Source organism: Tachypleus tridentatus, chromosome 7 (assembly GCF_004210375.1).
Source record: "Tachypleus tridentatus isolate NWPU-2018 chromosome 7, ASM421037v1, whole genome shotgun sequence".
In the NCBI taxonomy this organism is placed as follows: Eukaryota; Metazoa; Arthropoda; class Merostomata; order Xiphosura; family Limulidae; genus Tachypleus; species Tachypleus tridentatus.
This window is the reverse complement of record NC_134831.1, coordinates 154,565,352-154,578,739: the sequence shown is the minus strand read 5'-3', so window position 1 is coordinate 154,578,739 and position 13,388 is coordinate 154,565,352. Positions and strand designations below refer to the sequence as shown.

General features: G+C 34.7%; 1 protein-coding gene across 2 annotated transcripts in view; it reads right to left on the bottom strand.

Moving 5' to 3' along the window:
• The window catches only part of LOC143256953 (uncharacterized), a 48,306-nt gene extending 37,599 nt beyond the window's left edge, over positions 1-10,707 (bottom strand). For both annotated transcript variants that reach the window (XM_076514876.1, XM_076514877.1), the window contains exon 1: positions 9,337-10,707. In XM_076514876.1, coding sequence (XP_076370991.1) covers positions 9,337-10,192 — 856 coding nt within the window. In that variant the 5' untranslated portion in view covers positions 10,193-10,707. The remainder of the gene's footprint in view (positions 1-9,336) is intronic.
• Between the last annotated feature and the right edge of the window lie 2,681 nt (positions 10,708-13,388).

Below are 13,388 nucleotides of genomic sequence, written 5' to 3'. Positions count from 1 at the left end.
TATAAAATGCCCATACCAGTTGTTAGAAAATCTATTCTTAACAAACTTTTTTTCCCCGAATGCACAAATCTTGACTTTGTCAAGAGGTCTATCATCTGAAATCGAGAGTAATTTGTAAATTACATAAACAAACAAACAAATTTATGCCGTGTTAAAATAAAGTAGTAGTTGGTCGAAAAAGAAGACAGCACATAACCGTTTTTTACCTGTATTGGTTGTCGGAAACTAATCGATTAATGTGCCCATCAATTTTCGTTTGTCAGATACCACTAATCACCCAGCTTTTGTCTGACAACCTATGTTTGAGCGAAAGTGCGCAACGCGTTGTAGGCAGTAGATATTATGGAAATAGTGTGGTTGAAATATTATCATACACTCTGTTTCTTATTGAAAAAATTATAAGGGACTATAGTGTTAGAAGTATAATAACCCTAATATTAATGTATTATGATAATCGGAATTAACTATATTAATGCTTTGTCAGTTTAGAAAAAAACGTTAACACCATAACAGTTGCTGTCGTATGAGGTTGAGGGAGTTTTAAATAATTTAACAGTTGATCAAAATGAATTGACAATATCCACACGTAGAAGCAGAAATGTATATACCGTGCTAAAATAAATAACTTTTGATGTAATTCTGACGCAGACGCTCAAACACTAGGGAATTGTATTCCCGGAAAAATATCTGCTGATATTTTTCTCTATGTCATTTTGTCCTATTTTTGCAATGAAATTTCAAAGTTTTTAAAATACTACCCTTATAAGAACACGTTCACCTAGATCCAACAATCGAAAATATTTTTTGTGTTGAACTTATAATTTATACTAATATAAAAATATTAATGTTAAATAAAATATTATATCACACTGAAAGAAGATTATATTCAGATTAAATTAATTGAAACTTTTATGAAAAAGATTAAACTATCAGCATGAATACGATGGTTGTTCAAAAAATACGCGGACTGTTTGAATTGCGCGGCTCCAGTTGGTTCCAGGAGAATTCGCTTGGTGTCGCTAGGTTCGCACAGATCAGCTGATTACGACGCCATTTCTCGATTGCAGATATCTTCATTTGTGTATTAGCTACGCGGTTTTAAGTGAAGTGCGATTTTTTCGTTTGGCGGATTTCAGAATGAATGACCTGAAGGAGCAACGACTTCCTGTGAAATTTTGTGTTAAACTTGGAAAATCTGCGACTGAAACTTTTGCTATGCTTAACACGGCTTACGGTGATGTTGCAATGAAGCGTACGGCATGTTTCAAGTGGCATGAACGTTTTAAGGATGGTCGACAGTCCATTGAAGATGATGAGCGTCCTGGACGTCCTTCCACGTCAACTGACGACCCACACGTCGACAAAATCAACACCCTGGTGCGGGCAAATCGACGTCTGACTGTCAGGGAGCTTGCTGAAGAGTGTGGGATATCAGTTGGATCTTGTTACGAGATTTTGACCGAAAAAGTGAAGATGCACCGCGTTGCTGCGAAATTCAGCCCTCAGAACTCGTGAGTTTTTGGCCAAACACTCGATCACTGTTCTTCCCCACCCCCCCTACTCACCTGACCTTGCTCCTTGCGATTTTTTCTTGTTCCCCAAACTCAAAAGACCCTTGAAAGGAAGAAGATTTGAGACGATTCCCGAGATTAAGGCAAATGCGACGAAGCAGCTGGAGGACATTACAAAATAAGCGTACCAGGACTTTTTCAACAAGTGGAAACACCGTTGGGATAAGTGTGTGCGTTGGGGAGGAGAGTACTTTGAAGGGGTCCCAGACCTGTAACTTCTAAATAAAGTACATTTTGTTTTATGACGTCAGTCCGCGTATTTTTTGAACAGACCTCGTAGGTAATAAAACTCTAAACTATCAAAAGTAGAAAAGTGGATTGATAATAAAACAGCCAGATATCTGGGAAGATAGTAATACAGCCAGTTATCTGGGTAGATAGTAAAACAGCCAGTTATCTGGTTAGATAAAGTGATATGAGGAGAAATCATACAACATAAAACACAAATGAAAAGAGCGGGTTAAATAAATAAAACGCAAAACATAAATGGAAATGTATAAAAAATTGCTTTAGAAATACAACAGCGAAGAGCATTCATAAATGGATAAAAATACAAAAATAGTGATTTTCTCTAATTATTGTTTTTCGAAAATACCTAAGTGTGAGGATTTAGCTATTATAGAACTGCCATTAGTATATCTGCTGTACTTAAAATGCACATAATATGTACCAATCCGTAACCCACATCTATTTCCACTTTCATGGTTGTTGGACATGTTGTATACTACATGCTTATGCTTTCCGTATAAATATATTTTAAAAACTGGGTACCATCACAAAAATAATTTCAGTGAAACGACTTCAGTGTAAGGTGATCTAATGATTTTTCAAGCTAGAAATGCAATATATTCGTCCTGGAATTTAACGTTTTTCATTTTTACTTATCTTAATACGCCTGTTATAAAAACAAATTGAAGACCTCTTAATTTTTACACCGACTTTAAGCTGGAAAAAATAACGTTTAACGTGCATCGCAATTGTCTTGTCCTTTGATTCTGTTTCCTGCCTGTACAACAGTAAGTCTATAGATTTACAACACTAAAATCAAGGGGTTCGATTCCTCTAGGTGGACTCAGCAGATAGCCAAATGTGGCTTTGCTATAAGAAACACAGAATCTTTTCCTTCTTGGTAAAGTAAAAGCAATCCCTGAAACCATCGCATTTCTTAGTCTTTCTTTACGGTTTTAGTAAAGCACGCCAACAACAATCTTTCTAGGTGAATAATCTTAGGTGAGCTTTTATCGTAGAACGAATAGTTAGAGTCTGGGAGTTGAATGGGCTCAGGGTACCAGTCTGTAGGTCTATCTTACGCCTCCCGTTATTGCCTAAAAGAAAAAAAAATCATGTTCGTAACAGGGTGTTGCGGGTGCCTTATAATTTTGAACAATGACATTCATATTTGGCGGGACAAAAATATTTTAAGAGTGGTCTATCAGTTCAAATTCAGGGTCTAGTGTAGATAGCTTCTGAGTAGCGTAGCACGGAGTGCACAATTAAGTCAAATACAAGGAATCAGCTATTAGGAGAATTTTAAAAGTTTGTGTCGTTTGTGTTACATTTTTTGAAATAGTCTTAAAATTAAAACATAATGTCAATTCAATGCTGTTCTAGCTTTTGTCAATTTGTCCAAGGTAATAAACTACGAGATAAATATAAGTTTGGTGTTATTAATATTCCAGGAGAAAGAATGTGTGTGTGTTTTGTTATGACAAAGCCACATCGGGCTGTCTGCTGAGTCCACCTAGGGAAGTCGAACCGCTGATTTTATCATTGTAAATCCGAATGCTTACCGCTGTACCAGCTGTGAATTCGAGAAGAAAGGATTATTTTTAATTCGTGATAATAACCATACATCCATAACTTTTAGTAGATATTTCTCAAGTGTACACTTATCGTGGCGATATTTTATTTCTAAATTAAAAATACTTTGGGCCTGTTATTTATCGCGAATAATTTTACAACACCTCATAATTGAATTTTTTTTATATTCTGTTAATCTAAAAATTCAAAAAGAAAGAAGAGATTAACCGAATAATACAGAATGAAAAAGTAAATTCATCAATTCTGTCTTTACCTTTTAATCATTTATCGGAATTCAAATAAAGTTTTGACGTAAAGTATACTCAGCTTCGGAAAATAAAATGTATTTATGCTTCCAGGGCCCGGCATGGCCAAGTGTGTTAAGGCGTTCGACTCCTTATCCGAGGGTCGCGGGTTCGAATCCCGGTCGCACCAAACATGCTCGCCCTTTCAGCCGTGGGGGCGTTATAATGTGACGGTCAATCCCACTACTCGTTGGTAAAAGAGTAGCCCAAGAGTTGGCGGTGGGTTGGTGATGACTAGCTGCCTTCTCTCTAGTCTTACACTGCTAAATTAGGGAACGGCTAGCGCAGATAGCCCTCGAGTAGCTTTGCGCGAAATTCAAAAAACAAACATACAAACTATGCTTCCAAAGAAAAAAGAAATACCACCCACGCTGATTAAGAATTTGTTTACAATTATCAAATATAACGTCAAATCTCGTATGCAAGCGGCGAGTTTTCAGTGAAAGTTAACGTCTCTGGAAGTTTCTTGCGTACTTTCTCTAAATTATATAAAACAGGACCAGTTTTTTAAGGATATGTTTTAGTTACGATATCGTAGTTTAAAATATATTACAGATATGAAATTTTAACATGGTACTAACCAAACAAAATAGGATGTTCAAACACGGGAATAAACATGACTCAATGTAATTCAAAGATTCAAAGAGAGTACAGTTACTAATGTGCAGCAAATGCAAATTACTGGAGTGAGTAGAATGTGTATATTATGTTTACACAACTTTAACTTACTTACAAACACACGAAATAAATCCGAGAAGAAATAAAAATAATCGATTCTTGAAACAAAGGTTTCTCATTTAACACAGGTTAGTTAAAGAGATATGACATTCTTATTCAGTTACATTTGACTAAAATATTTCAGTTTAGACACATCTACTGTATCATACATTATGTAATTTTATTAAATTTAAGAGTGTACTGAAACTGAACTACATTGCACCAAACAGTTAAAGGTTAGTTGGAATTTGTAACTCTAGCAACGATATAGAAAGAATTACGATTATAAAGTAATTTGAGCTATTCCTTGGTAATTCATTCTTGTGGAAATCATGTATCTGATGGCGGGTATTCAGCGTGAGTGGGCTTTGTAAAGTGTGGTTTTATTTGCGCTGTAAATTAAAGTGGTTTGAAACGTTCCAAGTTGTTTGTGAACCATGAACAAACCTCATCGAAGACATCAGGAAGATGAATATTTACACCAAATTATTACCAACTAGCTTTAAGCTCACAAGTTTCAAAATGTTGTTAGAGTTATCTTTCTCTAATCTATTACTTCAGAACTGCCCCTGATAGCACAGCGGTAAGTATACGGATTTACAACGCTGTAATCAGCGGTTCGATTCTTTTCGCTGAACTTACAGACAGCCCAATGTGGCTTTGCTATAAGAAAAACAAACAAACAACTTCATAATTAAGGACGACTAACACAGACAGGTTTTGAGTAACTTGTATATATATATAAAAGTGGGTCTATGTGTGTGCGTGACCGCCATACCTCTAAAAGAAAATACCATAAAATCTAGATCCGTACTGTGTTGTCCCTGAAGGTGTGTAACTGGGTATTATTACTTATTTTGTCCACGCGTGTGCTCGCATGTGCATCTTTTTATCGAGTCAGCCAAGCAAAAAACACAGAAAAAGAAGTATTTTTATATTACAAATAAAAATCACAGAGAGACACATACACTTATGTGCATGCGCACATGTGTAGGTGTGACTAGCGTAGCTCCAAGAAGAAAGAACCTACAATCCTGAAAATTTGCACCCATGATAAGCGGATCCTGAGGGTTCACAAATGGATATTATTAATTATCCACATCCGTAAATGCATGCACATGATTTTTAGATGAAAATCCACATAGAAAAGAAATGTGCCCGCCATAATTTTAAGAGGAAAACTCTTATACACCTGATATTTTACACTCATACTAAGTAAATTCTGAGGGTGAGCACCTGTGTATTATTACATATCTTATTCACATGAATGCACGCATGAACTCGCGCATCTCTTTTTAATGAAGCAAGCTAGCGAAAAACTACATAAAACATAACTGGTTTTTATATAATAACTTCTAATATATATAAAAAACAGTCCATTTTGATAACAGTGGGTTCCAACAATGGATTTTATATCATATCGCTTAGCAACAAAAGTATAACTTAATATTATTTTTAGACTATATACTGAAAGTATAAAGTGTAATGTATAAACTACAAAACTGGAAAAAACATATTTAATGATTTCTTAATTTAGTATCTCTGTTGATTAAAGAAGTTTGTTTTTATTAAAATTGTCGGTGATATAGCAGAAAATGTTTCAATTCAGAAATATGTTAAGTTTAAAATCAAGCGTGACGTGACCCACAATGGCATTTATATAGGTTAATTAACGCGACGTATATTGGCATCTGTAATTATCTATAACATAGTCATTTAGAATATATCAACCTAATAATCCGAGCAAAGCTGGTTACTTTCACTAATTTATTTAAAAAAAAAAGACTCGGTGTGTGTTTGTGCGCGACCACCATAACTCCAAGAAAAAAGAACATAGAGACCTGAAATTTTGAATACATAATAAGAGAATTTTGAATGTTTTAGATTTGACTCAAAATGTTTGTCCAGTTTTTTTCCTGTAGCGTCTATGCCCCATAATTCTGCTTTCTGAATGTCTATAGAGAAATATACTTTTTTTTAAATTTTCACTAAGTGAATGAAGAATATATGTGGAAGTTTTCTGCCAAATACTGTTTTGTTTGTTTTTTGTATGGTGCTAAACATTTCTTAGCCAGTCAAAAGCAACATGGAGGGAAACAAAGGCATCAGGACCTCCAAGGACTCATGAAACAGACCCTCAGAATACTAGTAAAAGTTTAAGTAAATAAAAGTGGTGAAATGACATAATAAACAGTTAAAGATTTGTGGCGCATAAAGGACAATAAAGTTGAATATTAATTTTAATTTCCCTTGGATTCATATGAGGGTTTGTATACGAAAACTAAAAATATATCGTTATTTAATAAAATTTTATTACGAATTTTGCATTTTATTTTTCAAAATCAGGAAATATCTTCTATAGGTTTCTGGGAAAAACGAAATTTTTAAAAAGATTTTTAACTGTATTTCATATCTAAAATAGGTTCAAAATACACACAATCGGCCAGTAAAATATCAACCTAATAACCCGGGCAAAACCAGGTACTTTGGCTGGAAAATAATAGAAAACTGATTTTGCACGTGTTTCGAAGAAAGCAAAACCCATGATATGTACATTTAGTTATTCCTATGAAAATAGATCATGTAATTTATCTTGCATCTGTACCTCATGAAGTAAGCAACATAGAAGTATATTTCAACTTTTTTACATTCTTGTCAAATTACTTACTATAACTTATACTGTAAAACTGACTAATTCGATTGGTCTTGCATTTTTGAAGAAAATATGCAATATTCTTGTGAAAATAGCTAGCATAACTGATCTTGCATCTGCTTCTAAGAAAGCAGCATAGTTGCATATTGAAAAGAAATTGTTCCTAAAAGAGGATTCCGTTTATTGCAATGTTTTTGGTGAACATAAATTACATATCTGGTTTTGCAGTTGTTTCAGAGAAATTAAGAAAAGTAGTAAGTAGTAGCATTTTATTTACTGAGAAAGAAACAAATTGTAATATTCATGTAGATGTAGCTGATATAGCATTTTATATATGTTCTTGCGAAAGCAGACAACAGTGTTATATCCAATATTTACACGAAAGTAGCTGATATTGCATCTATTCTTATTAAAGTGACATAGCTACGTATCCCAGTGTTCTTGTAAATATGAATTATATGTAACTGATTTTGCAAGTGTTCCAGACAAAGCAATTAAAATAGGTGTACATTTCACCATTCTTGTGAAAGTAAATGATACAACTCATTTTGCATTTATTCTTAAGAAAAGAAAGGAATATATGTGTTCTAATATTCATCTGAAAGTAGATATTATAAGCTGTTCTTGAGAACGAAAACAACATAGATGCATGTCTCAAAATTAGTTGTGTGTTTCACTATTCTTGTGAACGTTGCTACAGTAAGTGATCTTATATATGTTCCTAAGTAAGAAATTGCCACAACTACACAATCAAATGTTTTAGTGAAAATAGATTATATAATAGCTCTTTCAGTAACTAATATAATTTGTATTCAATCTGTTTATCCAAAAGGAAGAACATAGATGTGCTTTCCAAAATTCTTGAGAAACTAGGTAATATACAACATCTTACATTATTTGCTGAGAAAGTAAAATGCATTTTATTTCTGCAAGTAAACGATATAAAGGATCTAATGTTTATTTCTTGAAGAGGAAGCAACAAAATGACTAATATATTCGACTTTACATATCTTTCTGAGAAGGTGATCGACATAGCTACATACTTCAATATATATGATCTTACAACTACTCCTGAGAAAGAAAGGAACAAAGCTGCACAAATATAATATTCTTTCTAGAGTAAATAATGTGATCTATTTTACACATATTTTTGATGAAGTAAGCAATATAATTTCATATTCCAATGTCTTTGTGAAAGTAACTGATAGCTCAGTGTTCATGTATCCTTGTGGAAACAGGCGAAATAATTATTTTGTTGACCATTATTGCGAAGGCAAATTATAAAAATGTTTGTCTATGTAATGTAATGGAATTAAACCCTATTGCTGCATAAGTAAGATTCTTATTTTACTCGATAAAGCTATGAAACTATTGGTTTCTGAATTTTCTGGATCTAAAAAAACACGTTTTATTATTTTCCTCAAAGTAAGTGATACAATATTTCTTCCAAGTATTCAACGAAAGTAACTGGTATTGAGTTTGTTCTAGTGCTGTAGATACTTTACTGGTGTTACTCGGAAGACTTCTAATGTAATTATTTATCGAAATACTCCTCTTAGAGAATTATAACTGAATGTGCAATTATTCTTGTGAAGTCACTATATCTTATTACTTAATTAGTATTGTAAAAAGGAGAATATAAGTCTGCAAGTTCTATAGGATCTTTCTAGCCTAAATAGCTTCAGGATCATTTTTTGAATGTAAGTAATAGAAACTGCTCACTAAGGCACTGCTTTGAATTAAAGTGTTTAGATATTCGTGTGAAGAAGCTGATTAACGTTCTGTTCTTGAGATCCTCATAAAAGTAAAACTGTTCTTCTCATTATTTATATGAAAATAGGCTATGGAAGTAAAGAGCCAGTTTATTCTTGTGGAAGTAGGTAGCATTATCGCGTGGAATTGTTTCAGTAGATTCAATGAATTTTTGAGAAAATATTATGAGTATGCACAAAATATTAAAGTTTATCAGATTTTTACTTCCTATGACTGTAAACAAATTGATGTTATGTGGAGTTATTCTACTGGTCATACAAGAAGTACCCGTGCTAGCCATCCGCGAGGTTTTTTTTATTTAATAGAATAGAGTAAAGACAGATAATTAGCAGTACTCACCTCCAGCTCTCGAGGTTATTGTAATCAGATAATGGAATCTAACAGTCAATCTTATATGATACTAAAAGCACCAAGGTACGGGAAGTCAAGTCTCAATTAAAAGAAGAAATAACCAAATAGCTGAAGAGAAAACAAAAACTAAAGACAAGATCAACCAAAGCTAAAACACTGTATTTACCTTGGGATGTATCATACGTATTCATGTATTCTGACGACATGAATTGTGTAACAATAGAACTCTTGCCTACACCAGTGGCTCCAAGCAACAGGACCTTAAAGTGGGTACAGCGAGCTCCCGGTCCTGATGAACAGGATGTGGCCGTGGAGGTACAAGACGGGTAGGTGTGATTGGAGGCCATGCTATTACTGCTACGGGACCGTAAGCGAACCTGATCACCTCGATTGATGACACCACCCTTTGATGTAGTGCTGAAATTACGAAGCCTGTAGAAATCTTGATCCACATTTTCTGCATGTTCCATTGGTTTGAAGTTAGGGCTAGCACTCCGTTCGTGTAAGCGCTGCTGCCTTTTCTCCCGGAGATAGCTCCGTCTATCTGAGGGCATTGTGGCTCCCCGGGGTCGGAATTGCTCTTCTTCTGCCAGTTGTTGCGAAGTCGGACGTCGCATGGTTCTGAAAGAATACGATCGGCTATGCCGAGGTGTGAACTTGTTAGTTTGAAGCCTAAATTTTGGACTATGTGGTTCGTTCTTTGCAGCTGATTCTGGACGTAGACTGATGGCATCTGGTGACCTTTGTCTACAAGTGAAATTATTCTTTTCCTGGTCAACCTCTTGGTTGATGAGCTGAACATAGTTTCGAAGGTATGGGAGTGGTGAGGGAGATCTGCGCAGAGTTGTCTCACCTGAACCTGGTAGAATGTTCTTCTGAAACGATAGAGGAGATGATCCTTTTTTTGGCTGTACCTGCGGTGATACATTGGTATTTAGAGAACTATCAGGTATAGAATTAGACCGGCTTCTTCTATGAGTAAAAGGACTAGTATTTTTTGAAATTGTACTTGTGTCAGTCATTACTACGAAATATATCCAAAGTGTTTCTATTAATTTATAAAACGAAAATAGATATTTTAGTCCACATTCAGATCAACAAACATGTAAACATGCGTTAGTTAGATAGCACAAAGTGTACTAACTTCCAAAGTGTTTAATCAAAGGAAAGGTAGATATTGTCTCCCGTTAATCTCATCGTAGAAACAGGTTTTATGTTACAAAGGTTTGAACTTTTACAGTATCTTTTTTCTCTTCAATTCCACATTTCGTTCAGTTGTCAGCTAATTTTTACCGAGTTGTTCCCTACAGCACAAAAAATCAGTCTACGACAGATACTGTGGGACATATCATCTCATTGGCAGGATGCAATGGTTCAAACAACCTTTCAGTTTCACCATGCTAAACCTTACCTTGTTAGAAGTGGAAACACACTGCATATATTTATTTAAACAAGCACAATAGCTGTTGTAAAGAAACCTATGGTAACAAATTAGCCGCTATTTGCTAAGTAATCTGTACAACTAGCAAATACAACTGTTTACTGAGCTCTTATGAAAGGTGGATTGGAGCGCTTGGCTTCACGTAAGCTCATGAAATATGGGCTTTACTATTTTGAGGTGAGGGTAGAAGAGAGGAGAAAGCGTGTGTGGATTAATCTAGAATACGGTAATGGTTGTGCGAGTGTGTACGGTTGTTGGTTTATGCTCATTTTTGTTCTAGATTCATATTTAACAAGATAAATTTACATTCTGTTGTCTGTGACAGTTTTTAGTCGTCCTAAAGAATATGTTTATTAAACTGATGTGTGATTCAGTGTTAGCTTCTTTTCAATCTTCCTTAGGGTCAGCTTGAAGAAGTTTGTTAGCATTAGCTGTCTCTTAATATCCATTCCTATGGTCAGTTTTACATTCGGTTATTCATAAGTGTCTGTGAATACATATTGTATTTATATACTTAGATAGGAGCAAAGTTCGAATTGAAGCTCGAGAGAAGGTAGGTTTGGTTTGTTTGTAGTTAAACTCGGCTTCTAGCGTTGTAAGTCAGTAGTTACACAGTTGTGCCACTGGGGGCTGAAACCAGGATTGAGAGGCATGGTCCTGCGGAACAAATTTACAGTTACATTGCCAATGTGAGCCTATTTTCATGCAATTGGGCCATAATACGATGGAAGTTATTAAAAAAATAAATAAAAACAAAATTAATGTTAGAATAAGGAAACAACAAACTTTTATGTTTTTAATCATTTTTATTCTTTATCTTTGGCTACAAAATTCAGTTTAAAATCTAACTGTTTCTAATGAGTTGTTACTTTGGACCAAAATTAGCGGTAGAGAAGTATTAAAATATAAAAATTTACTAACGTCTATAGTTAGTGATATTATTAGCTTAAATTTAAACTTATAGGCATTATTATGATAAATATTAACAAGTTTGATTAGAATAAGTGGAATCGATCCTATTGATTTTAATAGTAACTTTATTATTTTTTGAGTCGCGTTTTGTGGGGGATGATTTTATCTGGAAGCCACTTTTTGTAATAGTTGACTTCAACACACAGTAAAACTGTCGTGGAAGTGCTTTCACTAATTGACTTTGTCAATTAATAGTCCACATCGTTACAATTTTATAATCATCCTAGACTCATCCCTGTTCAACAAGAAAACACGCCAACCTCTGTGAACTTTCTAGTCCACCCACTTAACAGATTATATTACGTTGTGCTACTAGGCGTCTTGAGAACAAGCCATAAAAACGCAGTTTCGAAATGTAGTACCGTTTATTTTTCTCCTGAGATTTCGCAACATTGTAACCGTTAGATACGTACTTTTAAAAACTTTTCAGAATAAGCAAATCAGGCGTGATTGTTATTGGTCTATTTTTGACTTGCCTTTACGACAAGTAACTTGGAGTTTATCGAACCCATTTTGCGAGCATTAGCAGACTTCTGTTAGCCATCCTTGAGGTTAAATTACACAAGTTCCCGATGTATCTCTGTAAGTGTTAGTGGTTTATTGTTAGTATTTTTCGGTATGCCCCCCCAGTGGCACAGTAATATGTCTGTGGACTTACATACTAAAAACCGGGTTTCGATATCTGTGGTGGGCAGAGCACAGATAGCTCATTGTGTAGCTTTGTGCTTAATTCCAAACAAACAAACAAACTTTTTCAGTATAAATTCACTCATATTTATTACGTGACTTTAAGCGTTTTAATTTAGCTTTCTTCAGGGCCATTTCGCACGGTTTTGCACTTAGTTATTCCTAAGCTGCAACAAATGTTAAGTCTTGAGTTTGCGTATATTAGAATAAATTTGTTTTTGTTTGGTTTATTATGAATTTCGCGCAAAGTTAGACGAGGGCTATCTGCGCTAACCGTCCCTAATTTAGCAGTGTAAGACTCGAGAGAAGACAGCTAGTCATCACCACCCACCGTCAACTCTTGGGCTACTCTTTTACCAACGAATAGTGGGATTGACTGCCACATTATAATGCACCCACGGCTGAAAGGGTGAGCATGTTTAGTGTGACGGAGATTCAAGCCTGCGACCCTCGGATTACGAGTCGAGTGTTTTAACCACTTGGCCATGTCGGGCCATTAGGGTCAGCTTGCAAGGCATTACTCACAAGGATCTAATAATCTTAACTACGTAGTTAACTAAGAATGTGGTAAAATATGAATTGGATGAACTCCTGTGATTTAGAAATCAGACATAAAGAACATCAAGGTCACATTTTTAGAAGATATTTTTTTTAAATCTTCCTACAGTTTATCAGTTCAAATCTGACTAGTGGATACTTTGAAACAAATTCTCCTAAATGACCCCAAAATTAAAAGAAACCTGATTATTTAAGAACTATTAAAATTATAAAACTAGAAGATTTATCCCTAAACCATAACAGTGATTTGGCAATGTCAGCAAACTTCAACTGAGTAGTTTTTCTCCTGCTTGACCAGCACTTACAATTTCCTTAAGTTGTAGAGATGGCTCGTAAAATTTCAACATTTTTACATGATAAGATGCCTTCAACCTGCAAACTTAGTATTCCCAAGCATCATTTGCATATAAACTTTGTAGATATTCAATGTTTATTGACACAAAGCTACAAGGCTATGTGTGCCAGACAAGATGTGGTACAGTACAGGTATAGGGCAATTAAGGTAAAAAGTAAAATATGTAAAATTAGGAACTGCCAGGAAGACTGAAGCAAGAAGTACA